At 41.8% G+C, this 17,901-nt stretch overlaps 6 protein-coding genes across 6 annotated transcripts; 4 read left to right on the forward strand and 2 right to left on the reverse strand.

Annotated features, from left to right (window-relative positions):
- Nucleotides 1–334: 334 nt before the first annotated feature.
- On the reverse strand, nt 335–1,453 carry EAE98_003039 (uncharacterized protein; the record flags this gene model as incomplete). Its single annotated transcript, XM_038950659.1, has 1 exon — nt 335–1,453. The coding sequence occupies one exon, from the start codon at nt 1,451–1,453 to the stop codon at nt 335–337; it is 1,119 nt and encodes a 372-aa protein (XP_038813188.1).
- Nucleotides 1,454–2,560: 1,107 nt separating this feature from the next.
- On the forward strand, nt 2,561–3,175 carry EAE98_003040 (uncharacterized protein; the record flags this gene model as incomplete). The annotated part of the gene is made up of 1 exon (XM_038950660.1): nt 2,561–3,175. The coding sequence occupies one exon, from the start codon at nt 2,561–2,563 to the stop codon at nt 3,173–3,175; it is 615 nt and encodes a 204-aa protein (XP_038813189.1).
- A 1,210-nt stretch (nt 3,176–4,385) lies between these two features.
- On the forward strand, nt 4,386–5,980 carry EAE98_003041 (uncharacterized protein; the record flags this gene model as incomplete). Its single annotated transcript, XM_038950661.1, is given in 5 exon segments — nt 4,386–4,509; nt 4,764–5,063; nt 5,171–5,224; nt 5,240–5,353; nt 5,451–5,980. The coding sequence occupies 5 exon segments, from the start codon at nt 4,386–4,388 to the stop codon at nt 5,978–5,980; spliced, it is 1,122 nt and encodes a 373-aa protein (XP_038813190.1).
- A 410-nt stretch (nt 5,981–6,390) lies between these two features.
- On the reverse strand, nt 6,391–6,838 carry EAE98_003042 (uncharacterized protein; the record flags this gene model as incomplete). Its single annotated transcript, XM_038950662.1, has 2 exons — nt 6,391–6,522; nt 6,605–6,838. The coding sequence occupies 2 exons, from the start codon at nt 6,836–6,838 to the stop codon at nt 6,391–6,393; spliced, it is 366 nt and encodes a 121-aa protein (XP_038813191.1).
- Nucleotides 6,839–7,841: 1,003 nt separating this feature from the next.
- On the forward strand, nt 7,842–10,540 carry EAE98_003043 (uncharacterized protein). The gene is made up of 2 exons (XM_038950663.1): nt 7,842–9,150; nt 9,199–10,540. The coding sequence occupies exons 1-2, from the start codon at nt 8,875–8,877 to the stop codon at nt 10,402–10,404; spliced, it is 1,482 nt and encodes a 493-aa protein (XP_038813192.1). The 5' UTR covers nt 7,842–8,874; the 3' UTR covers nt 10,405–10,540.
- A 1,322-nt stretch (nt 10,541–11,862) lies between these two features.
- On the forward strand, nt 11,863–14,163 carry EAE98_003044 (uncharacterized protein; the record flags this gene model as incomplete). Its single annotated transcript, XM_038950664.1, has 1 exon — nt 11,863–14,163. One exon carries the CDS (start codon nt 11,863–11,865, stop codon nt 14,161–14,163), a length of 2,301 nt encoding a protein of 766 aa, XP_038813193.1.
- Between the last annotated feature and the right edge of the window lie 3,738 nt (nt 14,164–17,901).

A 17,901-nucleotide genomic window follows, 5' to 3' on the forward strand; every position in this document is an offset into this window, starting at 1 on the left:
GAAGGGGAGTGGAGGATCATTCTATCTTGTGAAAGCTTCATTGCAATAAAAAGTTTCACAGTACTTCAAAAGTCAAGAGATCGAGATCGAAATGAAGAAAAATGTTTATTACATCCTAGAAGAGCATAGTCCTTGTTCAGAGATTCTGGATACGATTAGGTACCTAGGTATGTAAGACAATGGATAGTGTGCTGCCTGCACAATTGAATAAGACCGAGTAGAAAACAGACTGGACCCCAAAGAACAAATGAATACCGGAAAGGACCTCGGAAGGGAGAGAGCAACGGAAATGGAAAATGAAAGCTTAAAAGCGCAAGGACCCGATTCGAAGTTTCTACCAATGAGTAACGGTATGATACTTCTTTGTGGGTAAGGGAGTATCTCTTCTTTTTAAGCCTTCAGACGGCACCAACGTCTTGCTCATAATATCAAAACAGTCCGTCGAAATGGTAGAGTTGTCGCGACCGCAGAGAGGATAGCTCTGCTTGTTCATCATATCGCAGTACGTGTTCTCGTGATGCGCGACAAAGTCTGGTCCCAGAGATGTTTCGGAATCACAGAGTCGAATCGCACTATGCGATGTGCTGTTGCTGGTGATCAATTTCCCCAGAAATGAACTTAATTTATTGCCGATGTTGTTGACACTTGTAGTGTTATTGATACTGGGAAGTTCTAGTCGTCTTGCGGAAACAGCCTGAGTACCACCTCGACGCACTTTTTTGTTCGTGCATGTTTTGCTGCCTTGAACACCGACTACCTTTGATCTGTCCATGTCTGTAAGACCAGTTGTGTATTGAAGTGGAGGGTCGAAGTATGGCATGCACGTCTTCATATCAATATTATCATACAACCAAAATCGCGGTTGGCTGCCACACATACTCGGCGGATCTTTCTGATATTGAGCTGCGCGATCGTCGGAAGGCGTAAAGTCAGTAATATGTATACCCATTCCTTTCGTCTTGATACCATTACTGCCATCGCTGTCAATCCACATACACTTTGGCATGTAGTTGGTCGATGGATCCATGATCGTCTGCGATTCATACCAATCTCCGCCACATTGAACTCCAATGTCTCCCGTCCATGTCTGCTGACCTCCATCTGGCCAAGTGACGGCAATGTATGAAATACACAACGCATCATTACCACCCGACACAACCGATAAGTATTGTCCTTGACGCCCACCAACACTATCAGGTGCCACAAGCTTGATATCTGAGAAACTCCCATCGACGATTCTATTGCTGCTTCCAGGTTTTTGTGCGATAGATCGGCCTACCACGTCAAATAATCGGACCCCGGGGGTGTTGCCAGATGTACTAGCTTTACTGTCTGTAGATGTTCCAGCACCGATACGAACGGTGGTTGTTTGGGCGGTTTTGTCGGGGATGAACGATTCGAGCATAGGAATCATGGTAATGGCGCCCAAAAGGAGTCCAATAACTTGAGCCATGTTGGAGGAATATGTTTCTGAGAGATCTCTCGAAGAAGGAAATAGAATTGCAATTAATTTAGGTCAAAAAAGGAAGGTGAAATGGGACTAAGAGAATGTTGCTACCTCTTCTGAAGTTTGTTGATCTTTTGATGGAAAAATGAATGTGTTGGATATCTATAATGAGTGTTCAGATGATGCTCCTGAGAATTATCGGGTACAAGTAGTATAACTTTATACCTCTGATCCCCCAAGCTATATTCATCCGTACTACTGCGTATCCAAACAATGGAAGATATTCCAGTCACTTCATTAGCCTCGAAGGATTCAATCTAAATTGCCTTCAGGACAAAAAAAGAAGACGAGATAATTGTCCGAAAATTTCGAAACATCTAATCATGAAAGGTTAGGAAAAGATAGCGAGGCTCATATTTTCCGATCCGATTTGCATTCGGAACAGCGGTTACATTATGCATATTTCCGTATGAAGGGAAAAATAAGGAAATATCTGTACTACCATTCCCTACCTGGGATCGTAGTGTGTGGTAAGAAATGGAACCAAGTAGCCGCATATAGAGATCTGTAACGGTGTAGCGGTCTTGGAAATGCAGAGCTGTGGCTAGTTTTGTATTTGATTACACGAAAGGACTTTCTGCGCCGCCTCAAGTTGGCCTCAAAAAAGTTTTACCAGCGTCGATACTGCAATGGTACTTCATTCATAGTCATCGTATCTGAACATTGTAATTTGGGGGCCGAGGAAGCTGAAATTAGACCTCACTATGTCGAATCCAATTCGAACGTTCAATCCGAACATTTGTTTTTTGTGTCTGTAGCAGGCATTCCTTTAATTGGGTGGTAAGGATAGTTAGGACTCAAACAGAGTCGAGCTTTTCCTCTAGCGTTGGGCGTCTTCCTCTCCATGTCTTTTCAAGACTCATTTGCATCCATCCCATTCTCTGTGTTTATTGCTTTGCTTTAACAGTCTCAAAATTATCATAAATGTAAGTGTGTTGGGGTTTTTTCTGTTTCAAACCACAAATACCTCAGAGACAATTACTGACGTTTTCCAATAAACTTTACATGCCAACAAGATTCCAACTTTATCACAAATTTATTTTACAACAAAATATGCGGCATCACAAGACCAGATCAATAATTCCATACATATCTATCAGTGGGTTCATTATCTCCATTGTGAATGCTCAAGATCTCGTCGGCTGCGATGCAGTGAGCTGCCCTACTACCTATCGTCAGGCCCACTGCACAGTGGGCAATACCACTCTCTCCGAACTTGGCATCATATCATTCAACACATCACTCGATATTTCTCCATTCACTTGGACTCTTGGGATTCAAGAAATTATCGATCCAGCAAACAGTTCTCGCGCATTATGGGATCGTAACTATTTCCTCGGCACTCCTTCAAGCGTCGTAAATTTGACCTCATCATTGCGTGGATGCGCTCTCTTTTTCGATGGAATTTCCGCAGACTTGTCGTTTCCCGGAGTCGATCGAAGCACAACTGTGGGAAGTTGCCAGGATGCTCTTTCCAGCTTGTGTGTCAATGATCTGTTATCCCAATCGCAATCCCAAATTTTGTCATTGATGAAGGACTCCAAAAAAACTGAAACTGAGTTGAATGTTTGCGTTGAGCTACAATCTGCATTGAAATCTCAAGCCCCGGCTTCTCGTGATGCAGTAGCATCTCATGATTGGGGTACTATCATCGTTCGAGGCACGTAAACAATGCATTGAATCCGTAATGGTGAAAAGAATGTTAACTAAACCCTTCACAGAACTAATTGGTTCAAGTGCAGCGAAGTTTTCTCAGAGCTCTCAAAATTGTACTGCAACCACGGGTAAGGATTACAATCTATCTCTTGTTTAAAGTACCCGATATACTGGCGCAATTGATTATGGAGTTGTAACACGATTATTGCTTGGCATCACACCAATTCTTACTGTGTTCTATGATACGAGTGGCACAGTCAATACAAGCGCGGAATCTCACTTGAGTTGTTTGAAAGTTATAGAGACAAAATATGGTGAAGTGACGGATGCTCCTCAAGCTTCTACCGGTGTATCTGAAATCATGAGCAAATTTTGGAGTTGGGAACTCGTGATCATATTATGGGCTATGTCTTGTCTAGTTTGATGAATGAGGGAGGACGCCAGAACGTCGTTGTTTTGGAAAAAAAAAAAAAAAAATTTAATCTTCATGTTATAGACGTCATGTTTTGATTCTATTATGCTTGGATGGTTCGTAATGCCAGAGAAAAGTAATTTAACTGTTAAGGCACAATTTCCTAATATAAATCTCTACACTCAGATCTTGATATACCTGATCTAGAGCTGCTTGGCTGTCAACAACTGCATGTGCTTATTATGAGAGCTCACCAAATTGAACGACAAACAATCATTTGACCACCTCACTAATATTGGCATGTAACTTGCATCAAATCTTACTACCAATCGAAACACAAGTCTCCAAGGCTCCCTATGATAACGTTCAAATAGTCGCCCAACCCAAAAGTAGAGCCGACGAGAGCAGATAGGTGTAATGCTGTGCCTCACACAGGTATCTCAGAAGGAACCTAATATATACACGGATTGGGGGCGACAGCTGTTAATTGCAGGGTCTAAAGGGGCGATTGCCACTCCTCCTGGCAATTTAAACCATTCCTTTGTGGAGACTGTGTTGAGATGGAGATATCTTCGGGGCTTCCAAAAAAGGGGGGAGAACTGCTGTTAGAGATCCTATTTCTATTTATCTGAGCAGCAATATATATATATATATATATATTATATATATATCAATCAAATAAGATCTTTTTCCTTGCTGTTCATACTAAATCATTTTCTTTACTCTTTATACCACCTCATTGTCCTACGTTCATTCCATTATAACTCAAGATTTTGAGACAACTTCCTTGGGCTATTCACTATATTCAAAATGCTTCTCTCTCCTCAGAAATTCCTTGCTCTCTTTGTAGCATTTGGACTCCACAATGTGGCTGCTCGAGCCTTGCCTCGAGCCAATGAGTTAGCATCGATTTGTTCTACTTCAGATTGTATATGTACGTTCCTTCAATCCGTGGTATAGAGTGTCCAATTATCCGCATTGCGGCCCAGTTGAAGGATACATTTGGTGCACTTCTTCCTTCGATAATTCATTGCGAATGAATGATCTTTGCAAACGATCAAAACATTCCCGAGCATCTATAGCATTCTAGGAAATCAAAAGCTTGAATCTGGATCAGTTGCTCACACCATTTCGTTTTCTCTTAATCACTTGATCTCAAACATCCCGTTGATAAAAACAAATTTCTAGACGACAGAACCAATTCCCATCGGGGAGATCTTTTCCCACGCATCCCCGGTGGGCGGCCCATCACTGTGAAGCCAGAGCCCAAACCCAAACCTATAACCGAACCAAATAGTCCCGCTAAGCCGGATACTCCGACAACGGTAGATCCAGCGACAACTACGTCGAATGATGCTCCTGATGTGATTCTGACGCCGACTCAATACAAAACACGTGGCGATACTGTCCAGAACAACCTCAAAGATGCAATAACCAAAAAGGCAGTTAGCAAGACAGTACAACCTGCAGGAACGGATCCAGTACCTGGTGAGTTGTGCATCTCCTCATTTAACCACATTCCCTAGATCCGTTCACAAAAGTTTGATTTAAATCAACTTTGTCTTGAATCAATACTGATTTATCACCAACCAAAGGTGACGGGTCAGTTGCCAATGTCTTTGACGGTTATGATCTATGTAATCTTGCAGGTTTTTAAATTGAAGGCGCCAAACCAGGCGTATCAGTGACAAACGAAAGAAAGGTGTACGAGGATCTCGAAGGAACATTCGCAAAACCAGAACTAAACATCCCGAGTGATACGTCATTCACTGAAATGCGTAAGCTAAAGGCCCTCAAAATTTCTGAATCTTGTAAATGTTTATCTCAGATTCAAATTTAGAAATGTTGTTATATCGCTAATAGAAAAACAAAAAGATTGGTTTGGTGCAGAAGAAAATCTGAATGCTCAAAGTTCAATTGTTAATTGGGGTGGATATAACGCAGATAAAGGGATCATAGTAGTCAACGATGTAGACTCAAGGAACGATTTCCGTGGACCTACAGATCCAAAGAAACTTGCCTCATCCAGTATCACCTACCAATCCTTTCAAGCAATTGCCGGGACTAAAGTTGGTGGCCTGAAGATAGTTGTACAGAAAAATGTGCCAAACCCAGGATCCAGAAAAATGATTGCCGATGCCTATAAAAACCAAAATCTGAATATTGATTCGGACACAGGTGATTGGGCAATGGATGCCAATAATTCAGCGAAGGAGAAGGCATTTTTGACTCTTTTGGGTACTGACAATGGAAGACCAACCATAAATATGTTGACCGATTTTCATGACCCACTTGGGAACAAGAAGGTTACGAGAATTTTGACGTATCCACATAAAGATTGCGAGGAAGAGCTCAATGATGGGTTAGGATGCTGGCATATGGCCTTGATGATTGGAACTTCCTGAGTTTGAGGACTTGTTTATCTGGAGCGAAGTTGCATGTATCCGCGACGTCAGTTCAGTTGGTGATTGGCAATATGAGACCCGATTTTTTTGGAACTCAATGTCCGAGTTATGATTTGTATATTACAGCGACTTTTTCTCTCGAATCTTGAGTAAATATCTTCCAGTGCCAGAAGCGAAATCCAATTTCCTGTACGTGTTATTCAACGATGAAGATTCTGTGTGTGAATGTGAGCATTTGATTGTAACCTGGACTTAAAGAAATATCTTCTGGGCCCTCGAAATATGTCCCTCTTTTCATGACTGTAATTTTGTTCGGTCGTAGGGCACTTCACGCAGACTTCCTAGCAAACGCCGTAGACCGTCGAATTATTCCTTCCCATATACTGTTGTACATTTTGTTCCATCAAGAGTCATGATGGTTTCTGACCAGGTGCTCCCGCCCCTATAACTCCTGGCATCTCTTGCGCCCCTTCAGCCTTCAACTTTTGCAATGTTTGTTCGCGCTGGTATTCCATCACTCTACGTTTTTTGAAGTATTGAACCTGACAAGGGGGGCGAGAATCAGTAATGAGCCATACCGTAACAGCAGTTCGAATATCTTTGTGCGGCGAAAAGGAAACTTACCCAACTAGTTGCACAATTTTGTTCGAATATCCTCGCCTCTGTTCCGCAAGACTTTTCGGCTTTGGTGTTCTCCGCGAGGCTATCAATGATTTCATTTTTATCCAGGCACTTGAAGTATGCATCTCTTGCTTCCCAACATTGTGATCTTTGACTTCGGTCCGGTGCTATGGGAGCACCATCTATGCCAATCTTTGGAGGGGGCAGAGAAGCTTGCGAAGAGCTGAAAAGTCCCATGATAAATTGATGAATAGACTCAGCAATTATTAGACTTTGGAGAAATGAAGCCTTTACTACCATGCCTCGCGGGTGACACGAAAAGTAGCACACACAATATATTTCCCCACCAAAATTTTGGTGGGATTTTAGACTATATATTTAGCCCCTAGCTAGCTCCATTATATATCAATATAAAATTTTAAAATAAATATCATAAAATATTTTGAATATAAGCTTTTTAATAATATAATTTTTATTATCTTGAGATTATTATAATAAAAATTATAATCTATTAAATATTAAACTTATTTTGAATTTAAATATAATTTGTATTTAGAATTTAAAATATTTAAAAAAAACTATATTTGAAAGATTAAAAAGTAATTTATAATATATATAAGATTTATTTATTATAACTTTGAATTGAATGATTAATATATATTAGAAAATTGATAATTTAAAAGAATTTTGATAGAAAATCTCTATCAAAATCTAATATTATTAATAAACTCAATAACTTTATAATTATATTAATAAATTATTTCAAATAATATTAAAATACTAACACTTTTAAAATAATATTTCGATATTTAAATATATTTTCAAGTTTTAATATTATTATTTAAAAATTTATCTTAATTTTTAAAATAGATATATAATCTTATAACTTTTAAAAGATAAATTACTTTTAATCTATAATATCTTTTGATCTAGATTTTTTTATATAATATAATTAGCTAATATATTATTATTCATTAATATTTTATAATATATAGAAATCTAAAGTTATTTTATAATTAATTTGTTTTATTATTAATTTTTGAAAAGAATGAGTTGAATGGAGTTTATATTCTAATTATATTGTATATACCATTTTTCGTGTCACCCGCGAGCATGCCATGCTATGTTTCTATGCGGGGCGGCAGAATAATTTGAGCTAAGCCTAATTGGCTTCTCCGCTTTTACTTCCTCCCGGTGAGCTTGATAACTTTATCATCCCCAAAGAACATTTTTGAATTCTCTCCTAGTGACCTCGTGCCCATTGTATGCTCGAGCAAAACCGATGTCTCGATGTACCAGCCGATGACAAGACTTACATCGAACTGAGTTTTAAGACAATGATATTGTCTTGCATCAGAACTCCTCCCACTTATTAGAAGATAAGCTTCGGAAAAGGGATTGTTTATCTGAATCCGGATAGCTTTATCTACCGAAAATAGAATATGCCCAGCGCCTTCAAAGCCACTGCTCTACCCAATCGCTCCATATAGGAAAGAAAAGCATCGAGAAGAGTCAAGTATTCATTCCCAATATAGTGGAACACGACCGTTACTGGGTGTATTAATAGTGAAGAACCAGATAATGTCCCATTCGAAGATCTAACACACTTCCACCTCCATTGGCGCCATACGTTGCAGACGTCGATCTTTACCTTGTGTATTCACTCACATTATGCAGATCTAAGAGCAAAACGCGATAGCATTCTGTCAAACTACTGTTGCGTCTTTAACAAGCTTCAGTGCAAATTGCGCAGCTATCTTTGTTTTTGAAGAGCAGAGCATCGTGGTAACCTTGACGAGTCTGATACCGTTGAACAACACATCCTAAATAACACCACCAGGGAGTACTCATTGGAGCTCACCAGCGACAACTCTCCACTACCCGGTTGCCTTAGGCGAATAATCTCATAGCCTTGGCCTCACGCCCACGCATAACATTTCCATATGAGGAACATTTCTCCCTCTCACCAATTTTAACGACACAAGGAAGATCTATCCCACGTCATGCTTGCACCATATTTGCTATTTGATTGATGAGTCCACTAACCTTAAAAGTTTCACCAACATTTCTATTCCTAGATCAATGCAACGCTCGACTACAGAAACCATGCCTTTCCCGGTACTTTTGTACTTCAAAACACCTTGATTGTTTTGGATGTGCATTCTTCACAGATCAACTACTTCGCAGACTTATATGGTCTTGATCCCCTCTATACTATTTGAGAGCCGACTGCGGCTGTTCCCAAACCAATATTTCGATCTGATGTCGTGGGCATGGTCATGGTTATGAATGGTTTGATCCCGGCCCCAAAAGGTCGAGTTCGAACAAAAGTTGGGCATAGATATCTGGAGGCTTTACAATCGAAAGTAAATGGAGGTTACCAGAGCTCAAGCTCGTCATCTTCAGATGATGGCGTGCAAAATTCTGTGGGATTGAATCTATTGGTTCTTGGTATCACGTCTGGCACTGCTATGGATGACATTGATTTTGCACTCTGTCGTTATACACAAGAGTCTCCAGAAGCACCACTGCACTTGGATCTTATTCAGGTACATAGCAACATTCGTTCCACCAAAAAAAAAGCTAATATTCCCTAGTATGATTCAGTCGTCATGCCGTCGAAGATTCGATCCGAGATCCTATCGATGTTACGAGAAGACGCCGCTCCGCCAAGTATGTTGTCGCAAATGGACGCAGAAATGGGACATACTTTTGCGAACGCTATTCATATATTCGCACATAAGCATAGAATTTCAGTGGATGACATTGATCTAATTGGATCTGGTGGACAGCTCGTTACCTTAACGGGTGCCCCACCACGGGGACAACATCGATCGAACATGTGCCTAGGAGAAGGGGCTGTGATATCTGCAAAAACAGGTGTCACAACTGTTTCCGACTATCGAACGGCAGAGCAAGCAGTCGGCAGACAAGGTGCTCCTTTATTTGCGTACTTGGTCGGGCTTTTGCTGCACCATCCTACCAGATTACAGATTTGCATAACGATTGGAGGCATCACAACTATATGTTTCATCCCGTCGGATAAAAAGGGCGGGATTGACGCAATGTACGATTGGGATACAGGGCCAGGCACTTGTATGATTGATGCAGCCTATCGTCACTTTGGCCTCGACCCTCAAAAGGACCAATCCTCTTTCCTACACGGTACAATCTGCCATGAAGTTGTCGAGCAACTTCTTACCAATGATGAATATCTCAGTACACGACCACCGAAAACCACAGCTAGAGAAATTTATGGTGACGCCATGGCTTTCAAAATCATAGGCATGTGCGCTTATCGAGGTTGTTCGCCCGCCGATACAATATCTACCATTACACGCTTCACCTCCGCCAGTATTGCCCAGCAAATTCTTCTTTTTGGTCCCGGTCGTGACGCTGTTAACGCAGCTGATATAACTGTTGATGGTCGCGGCATGTCCCACACTCCCCTCATCTCAGACCTTCAAGCCGAATTCCCAGGAGCCCATTTTGACAGCTTTGACAAAACCGGTATTCCTTTAAATGCTAGAAAAGCAGTAGGCTTTGCGATGCAAGCAATGGAAGCATTGTTGGGAAGAGCATTACCAGTCCCGACAAATGCGGACGTAAGAAGACCGAATACTATTACTGGAAAGTTGGCACCTGGGCTAAGGTGGAGAGAGGTCATGGAGAAAAGTGTTAGATTTGGAGGAAATGGAAGAGGGTGGGAGGGACTTCCTGAGGTCAGAGAGTTGATTGTTAGGCAAAGGGATAGGAGTAACGTCTCAGGTATGGAAAACGAGAAGGAGGGGTTTGCCTGTTAGGCCGGTACAGATTCCGCGGAAAGTTTCATTTTACTCACTTTCTTGGTAGATAGTTTTAGTGAGCAAAAATACATTTAATTTATAATCCAACGTTACCTGTACTTCGAAAAGAATATGCGACATCGGCAGAGCCACATCATACTACACTCTGCAATATTGAACTTTCGTCCGTCTTGGAAGCAATCTTTCTACCATTTTTGGAGTGCGGTACCATTCAAGTTTCCACGAGGTGCGATTTCGATGCTTAGGATTTGGTGTATGCTGATACAGGCATGATATTCTTTGCACATTCCTCGGATTTTGGTTGAACGTCTCCAAATTTTATTGTTTGGAGTAAGAGAAAACCTCAAGTTCTTCTACGCTGGTGTTCATCTGAGCCCTGCTATTGCGTGGATAGATTCTGTTCTGGGTAGGTAGGTGACTTAAGGTAGAATCTTGAAAATAGAATTTCATGAGTTCATGAAATGCTTCCTGTCCAACAAGCCTCGTTCATCTCCCTGCATTTCTTCCTGTTCTGGACGCTTATCAAGATTAGACGACCAGGCAGATTGAAGGGCAGAACGCAGAGAGGCTTACGATGATATGGTAGAAATGGGCAGTAAGTGTTCCCGCCAACCACGTTATGACATGGTATATCACGACGCAGACGATTCTGAAGAGCGTCTAGGAAGTCATATGCCTTCATGTTTTCCTCAATCAAGGCTCATCAAACTAGCTCAAATTCGCAATAGATGTATGACGTGGAGCCGTCGTGGGGTATGAGTTTTGTGATACGTTGGATGTTGCGCTAAAGTGGAGTTCTACATCCCCCCTCCGCTATCGTTGAAATGCCATATCAGTTGAACTTTACTGCAGAGTATTAGAAGTGAGCCAACAATGCCCAACATCGTACCAAATTTGAAACGTACTTGGTATCTAGTGGCTTGTTGTTGTCATCTGAAGAGGCTCAGAAGGAGTCCAGTCACTTTTTTTCACACTTATCCCAACCCTGGTAAGCTCCGCAATCGTCAGCCTTATATATCTATGAACTTGCATTGGTTTCTAGATATTGGTCTAGGTACCCAGGGATGTAAATCATGTGTTTGCCACTCTCGAAAATGGTACATATACAGCATACCAAGCTTGTAGAGCCTCATGGATCTGCAAGTGTGGACACTGAGGACAGCCCGAATCTTGAAACGTTCTACTTATATACGCTCTTGAATTGCAGTATATTTTGACGAATTGGATAATTATCAGATATTTCCCCAGTTTTGTCCTTGGCCACTTCATGATATTCTGCTCAGTCAGTCTTACTTCTTCTGTCCTTCTCTCATGAGAAAAGGACCTCTCTTCAGGGTTTCCCATCAATATACAATTTAAAATATTGAAACGACAATTACAACCACTGCAAGCTTCTGGAACATATAATTTCGAGAACTTCTGTACATTTTCAAACGTGTTATCTTTAGCCTAATCATGGAAAAGATTGATATGTCACATAACTCATTGCCAGACTTTGAGTACAGCCCCATCCCAACCGTCTCTTCGAATGGGAACTCCAATATACGCGTCTTACAAATCCTTCCTTCACCTGATTCTCATTCATCTATTAATACCACTCTGGTCAATGCAACGTTGGGAGAATCGGAGCCATATGAAGCATTATCATATTGTTGGGGTGATGCCAGTGTCAAGCTTCCAATCACAGTCAATGGAAAGAAATTTGATGTCACCACCAACCTCTTTGCCGCCATACAAAAGTTGAGGAAGACGGATGCCAACAGAAGAATATGGATCGACGCGATATGTATCAATCAGAACGACAACGACGAGAAGAATACGCAGGTTCGACTCATGCGTGAAATCTATCAGAAGACTGAAAGATGTTTGGTCTGGCTTGGAGAGTTTAGGAATGCCAAACCAGTAACCACTATGTTTGATCTGATACGGAAGGGCAGAGAGTTAAAGAGCGCATCCGACATTAAAAACCTGCCACCTAAAGATAAATATCGCTTTTGGGAGAGCCTTGGGCTTCTAGATATAGATGATTCTGCGTGGGAAACAGTGAATGACATCATGACTGCTCCATGGTGGAATAGAGTGTGGGTTATTCAGGAAATTACATTCCCGAAAGAAGTCATGGTTTTCTGTGGAGAGGAGGAGTGGGACTGGGACGAGATGGTTGAGCTCGAAAAATTTGTGATGGGTTCAAGCAGCTGGGTATCGTTCGACGATGGAAATCTAAATCTAAATATAAACTGGGGTGGATTGAAGCAGTTAAGTGATATGAGGAGCGAAAAAATTCAACCACTACACAAGCTCTTATTGGCATTCAGGGGTCGAGGCGCTACGGATCCGAGAGACAATATATTTGCACTTTTGAGCATGGATTTTGATCAAGGAGAGATTACTGTACCCTTGCGCGCAGCAGACCTATGGGCAAGATATATGGAGAAATCATACGATCTGGACGAATTCTCCGACAAATTCTTAAAGACTCCGCTGAAAGATCTTTCTGAGAAAGATTATAGTATGTCGTTCCGTGTGTTGAAGGCATTTCTGCGTGCGAAAGAAGCTTATACGAAGTATTGTTCTACATATGGTATAAATTTTGTATTAGAAGGAAGCGAATTGAGGAGAGAGCAGGATTCTTCGCCCCTACTTGAATCAGTCAACAATCGTCGCTCACAAGGAAACGACTTAAGGAGAAAGATGCGTCACTCGGACCCCATTGACTCAATTCGACTACCTGGCAATGGCACTCAATCGACTCCACATGAGAGTCCCAGTGAAGGGCAAAGCCTGCTCGCTGACTATAACATGGATATCGCGAGAGTCTACACCATGACAATGCAGAGATTACTATATGATGGAACTGATCTGGATTTGCTCATAGAGATTGACCATTCTCTAACAAACACCTATGGACTTCCTTCCTGGGTAATTGATTGGACCGTATCCGATGTATTGATCGGGAGATACGACATACGTAATCAATACTCCGCAACATGCGACTCGCAACTTAGTGGACCTCCTGAAATGAGTGGTACTGAAATCCGGCTTGAGGGATATCAAGCCGAAACCATCCGCCATATCTCTCAATCTCTGCTAATATATGGGTATGGCGAAGACATACCTTCCTATCTCAAGTGGAAGGAATTTATCACCGAAATCCTTGGAGACGTTGTTACTGCAGAGGAGCTCGAAAAGATCTTTTACGAAACAATTTTAGGGCGTACTCAGCTGAGCTCAGATCGAATAAACAGATTTGAAAAAGTTATACAGATCCTAATGGAAGCAGAGAGTGAAGAAGAGCGAAAATTTATGTCGGGACGATTGCTGGAAGAGCACAAATCGGCGACACGAGATCTAGCGTTCTCCGCCATGAATTGCATGAACAGAGAGATAATCGTGACAGATAAGGGAAAGGTTGGACTAGCACCAGCGACTGCAGCTATCGGAGACCGCATTTTCCTGTTTCGAGGCGGATGCATGCCATTTGTGCTCAGGGAAAAAGAGTGGAAAGGGAAAGAACGCGAGGTGGAAAAGGGGCCACCAAAGCAAGTAACAGAACAAGATTTGATGTTGGAAGTCATGAAAACTATCCTTGAGATTAAGAATATAGAAACGACATCTCCAGATGAGAGCTCGGATGCTATGCAGAACGAGCAAGATAAGGCATCGAAATGGGAATTGATAGGGAATTGCTACATAAATGGAATGATGGATGGTGAGGAATGGGTAGAAAGTAGATGCGACGATGTCACTTTAGTTTAGAGATCAGACGGAGTAGCTGGTTTTTATGTCAAGAATCATTTGTGAATGATGGAGCGGAATTTCTTTTGAACCGACAGTTAGCTTTCGGCCAAAATCAAAGAGGATAATGCAGAAAGTTGGAAAGGCACAGAGGTATAACACAATATCAACTCTCGGAATGACATTCAAAATAGGTACCTAGCTAGCGATATTTTATTATCATCGATAGCCATCTTCTCAATATCCCCCAATTCTATTTACAAGGGGACCGCGTGCTTTTGTATTTCAATCAAGCAACACAAAATCAATACAACTATTTCAATTTCATTATGAAGACGTCAAAATTACCATTCAGGTGATACCAAACCCCGGACAGCAACCACAACACCTCTCGAAACATGCGCGAAGCATTGATAACGAAAGTTGCCAGAAGAATGAATCAGTCGTCAAACAGGAAACAATCAGTCCGGAGACCGCAGTTTATACAAAGAGCCTATAGAATTAGTTTACAAGTAGCGATTGAAACAAAGATAGATATTAGAGGGGTGTCTGAAAGACAGCGCAAATGGAATTGAAATGGGCTTATCTACAGTGTATCTTATATCTTGCCGGTGAATGTGCTGAGACTTGTATTAGTACTCATCGGCTTGAATGCCGAAACCGTCCAAATAGAAACCTGCACTTCAAAATAAGTTCCACCCTATGCTCCCAAACAAATTGTTACCCTTGCCAGTTACTAAATCAACAAATTCTCTCCTATGTAACCTCTAACGCGACAGCTTTCTCCTCGACAAACACGCTAAATCGAGAAGTGAAGGATACCGGCGTAATGGCGTAGCGATTGAGAGTATCACACCGGGTTCTCTGAAACCCCCTACCTTTGGAGTTTTCCCTCCCGCCCCTCGTGATGGGAGGCAAGCTTTTGCCATCTTTCTCGATTCTCAATTCTGAGATTTTTTGTGACTTTGTTTGCGTATTTTTGTTTTGATAAGATGGTAAAATAGAATTAGACTAAGCGCGGTGTATACTTGTCTACTCCTGAGACGAGAGTTGTGACCAGAGAATTATGTCTGAAGAGAAAAATTTACTTGTATGTTGACAGTCTAGGAGGATGGAAAGGGCAACGAAAAGATGTAAGACCACACGTAAGCTGACCAGATTGCCGCGCATTTGGTAGAAATTTACAGCCATTTTTAAGGAATTGACTACAGTTTTGGTTGCTAATATTCGTATGGGTACGATGCCACAGAATGTACTCATCCGATATGATTGCAATGACAGCCATCCCAAACGGTACTGTCGGAAGTAGTCTGTCATCAAAGGCGTGGTACAGATAGGTACTAAAGCTTGTTGTCATGATGGTCCTCGATTGAAGAACGAGTCAAAAAATTGGTGAAACGAAAAGCCATGCCTCGCGGGACTACACCAAACCATGATTTACAAGGCTCGGAGATTTTCATTGATCTTGTGATCGCACATGAATCGATGCAGATACCCATCTCCTGTTCCTGCAGCCCTTCTGCAAAGTACAGGCCACAGCATGTGGCAGACTAAGCCTCCATGTATGTGAATTTCCTATACATGTGCTGTGCAGCAGTACACATGTCATATCAATGTGCTCTCCCGCGAGAATTGAAGTCTTTAACTTATGGAAACATATGTCATGAACCAGCAGATACAACTACTCCTGCGCCGGACTGCGGTGCTAAGATGGGGATACCCTGAATTTCCAATAATCCAATGTAAATTAAACTGAAACTAAGGAGGTTGCTCCGCAATGTGTTCCTCAGGGGCAGGAAATCAAGATACGAATTTGATTCTTCGGGTGCTACCGGTGTTGTGAAGAATTCCAACCGAGATCTTGCAACTGGCAAGGCATGCTACCCACATGTGGATTTCTGATCTAGATCACACCCATGAAATAATAATTCATTCGGTCCGCCCACCAAAATGTGGAACATTGGCTCACTGTGGAACAGTGGCTCGTCCCCAGAAAAGCCTGAGGCGATCTACGTACAAGGTGATCATGTTTATCATTGATTTTCAAAGAGACCCTGATGTGATTAATGCCTTGTGGGCCTTTGGAATATCAACATTGAAATGTGAGTGACTTCTTACTCCCAGAACAAAGGTGTCAACTTCTCTCCAATGTTGCCAAGATATGCAATGTTGTTTTATTTCCTTCCCGGCAGAGAAACATTCAAGGACTACCTGCCGCTTTCAGAGAAGTAAAACGTTGTAAGTTGTGGGGATTGCCTTATCACGGGAAGACTGGAGGGCATGCCGTAAAGGGAAGTGATATTGCTCACAACTGACGCACTTACATGGTAAGCTGGGCCCGCTAAGAAGAAATTGGAGGTCTTACGCGTATAGCGGCGGGGCAAAACGACTCTTTTTGGCTGAATGGCTTGATAGTAAGCTGGCAGATGAACGCATTGGGAAACTCATGCTGTATAACGTTGAATTGAGATTCAATTCCTTGATTTTCCAATGCGAACAATTGATGATGGGATGAGCTGAGACTTGAGAAATGGAAGGTTAGATGAGTGAATGCCTGAAAATGTGTAACGGATAACGAGTGTACATTGTGTTGACCATGCATGGTGAATACGAATGCTGACGTGCAGTACATACCTCGTACGAATGTAACAAGTCTCTCATACGACGATGATAGAAAGGGGAATGAGGCTCCGAGAGTGTTTGCCCTCAAATATTCGACAATTGACGGGCTTGACCCTGTCATCCAAGATGTTCTCCTGGATCCGGGTCTGGATACCGAGATAACAAGCAACATTAAATGAATCCGGACAACCGTCGGATGTGAATACTTCGCTGGGTTTTGTCCGAAGACAAAAGTTGTTGCAATATCAGCCAAATATACGGAAATTTCGGTAACAAATGTTAAATAAATGAAATTCGAAATACAATGAGTTGAATCAGTTAGCCCATCTTATTAACAACAGTTGGGAGGAAACCTTCCGGCATGAACTTCTTATCATCGACGATAAAGAGACCTACCTGATTGGATTAGATCGATCGTGCCATGAGATTCAGGTACTATAGGTATGTAGGTAGAGAAGGTGTTCTCCTCGATCATTCGTTTGAGACCGGGTTGCTAAAATGCAGGAGGTATTGTTGCCACTCCTTCGCTACCTCAATGGCACGCTGCACAATGGTCCAGAGAAGACAGCTAATGAAGCCATAAAGCCATAGACTCTAGGCACGAAGTCATGTCCAATTTAGTCGTGTCAATTGAAGTTGTCCTTGCGAATACTGTAAGCACATGAGATAAGATGAACCATATAGAAGATACCTTCCATTCATTATCCCCAGGCCTTCCTGATTCCCTTCAAATGTTTCATGCAATAGAAGCCCTAAAAGGTTCTAAACCCATAAACAATCCAGGGCAGGCAGTGGGGCCGGATGTAGCGTGCATACCCTGTTGCCATAGTGGAGATAGTAAATGCAAACATCATGGATAAATCGAGACAAACCCACTGAAATTGACATAGATAACGGATAAGTGTTACGAGGTGCGGCATGGGAAGTGATTTGAAATTGCATTGAGTAAGAAAAGTAATGATGCTCGCCAACTTCAAGATTTCGAGATTATAGACAAACAATGAAAAAAGGCAATTGTAATAAGTGATAGTAAAGGAAAAGTCTAGTATAAAAATGCTCGTAGGGAAAGCTCGGGAGTCCATACCTAAGTAGACTGAACTGTGCCATCGGCCGGCACCTCTCGCCTTATGCTTACTT

Source organism: Botrytis deweyae, assembly GCF_014898535.1.
Source record: "Botrytis deweyae strain B1 chromosome Unknown BDEW_005, whole genome shotgun sequence".
NCBI lineage: Eukaryota > Fungi > Ascomycota > Leotiomycetes > Helotiales > Sclerotiniaceae > Botrytis > Botrytis deweyae.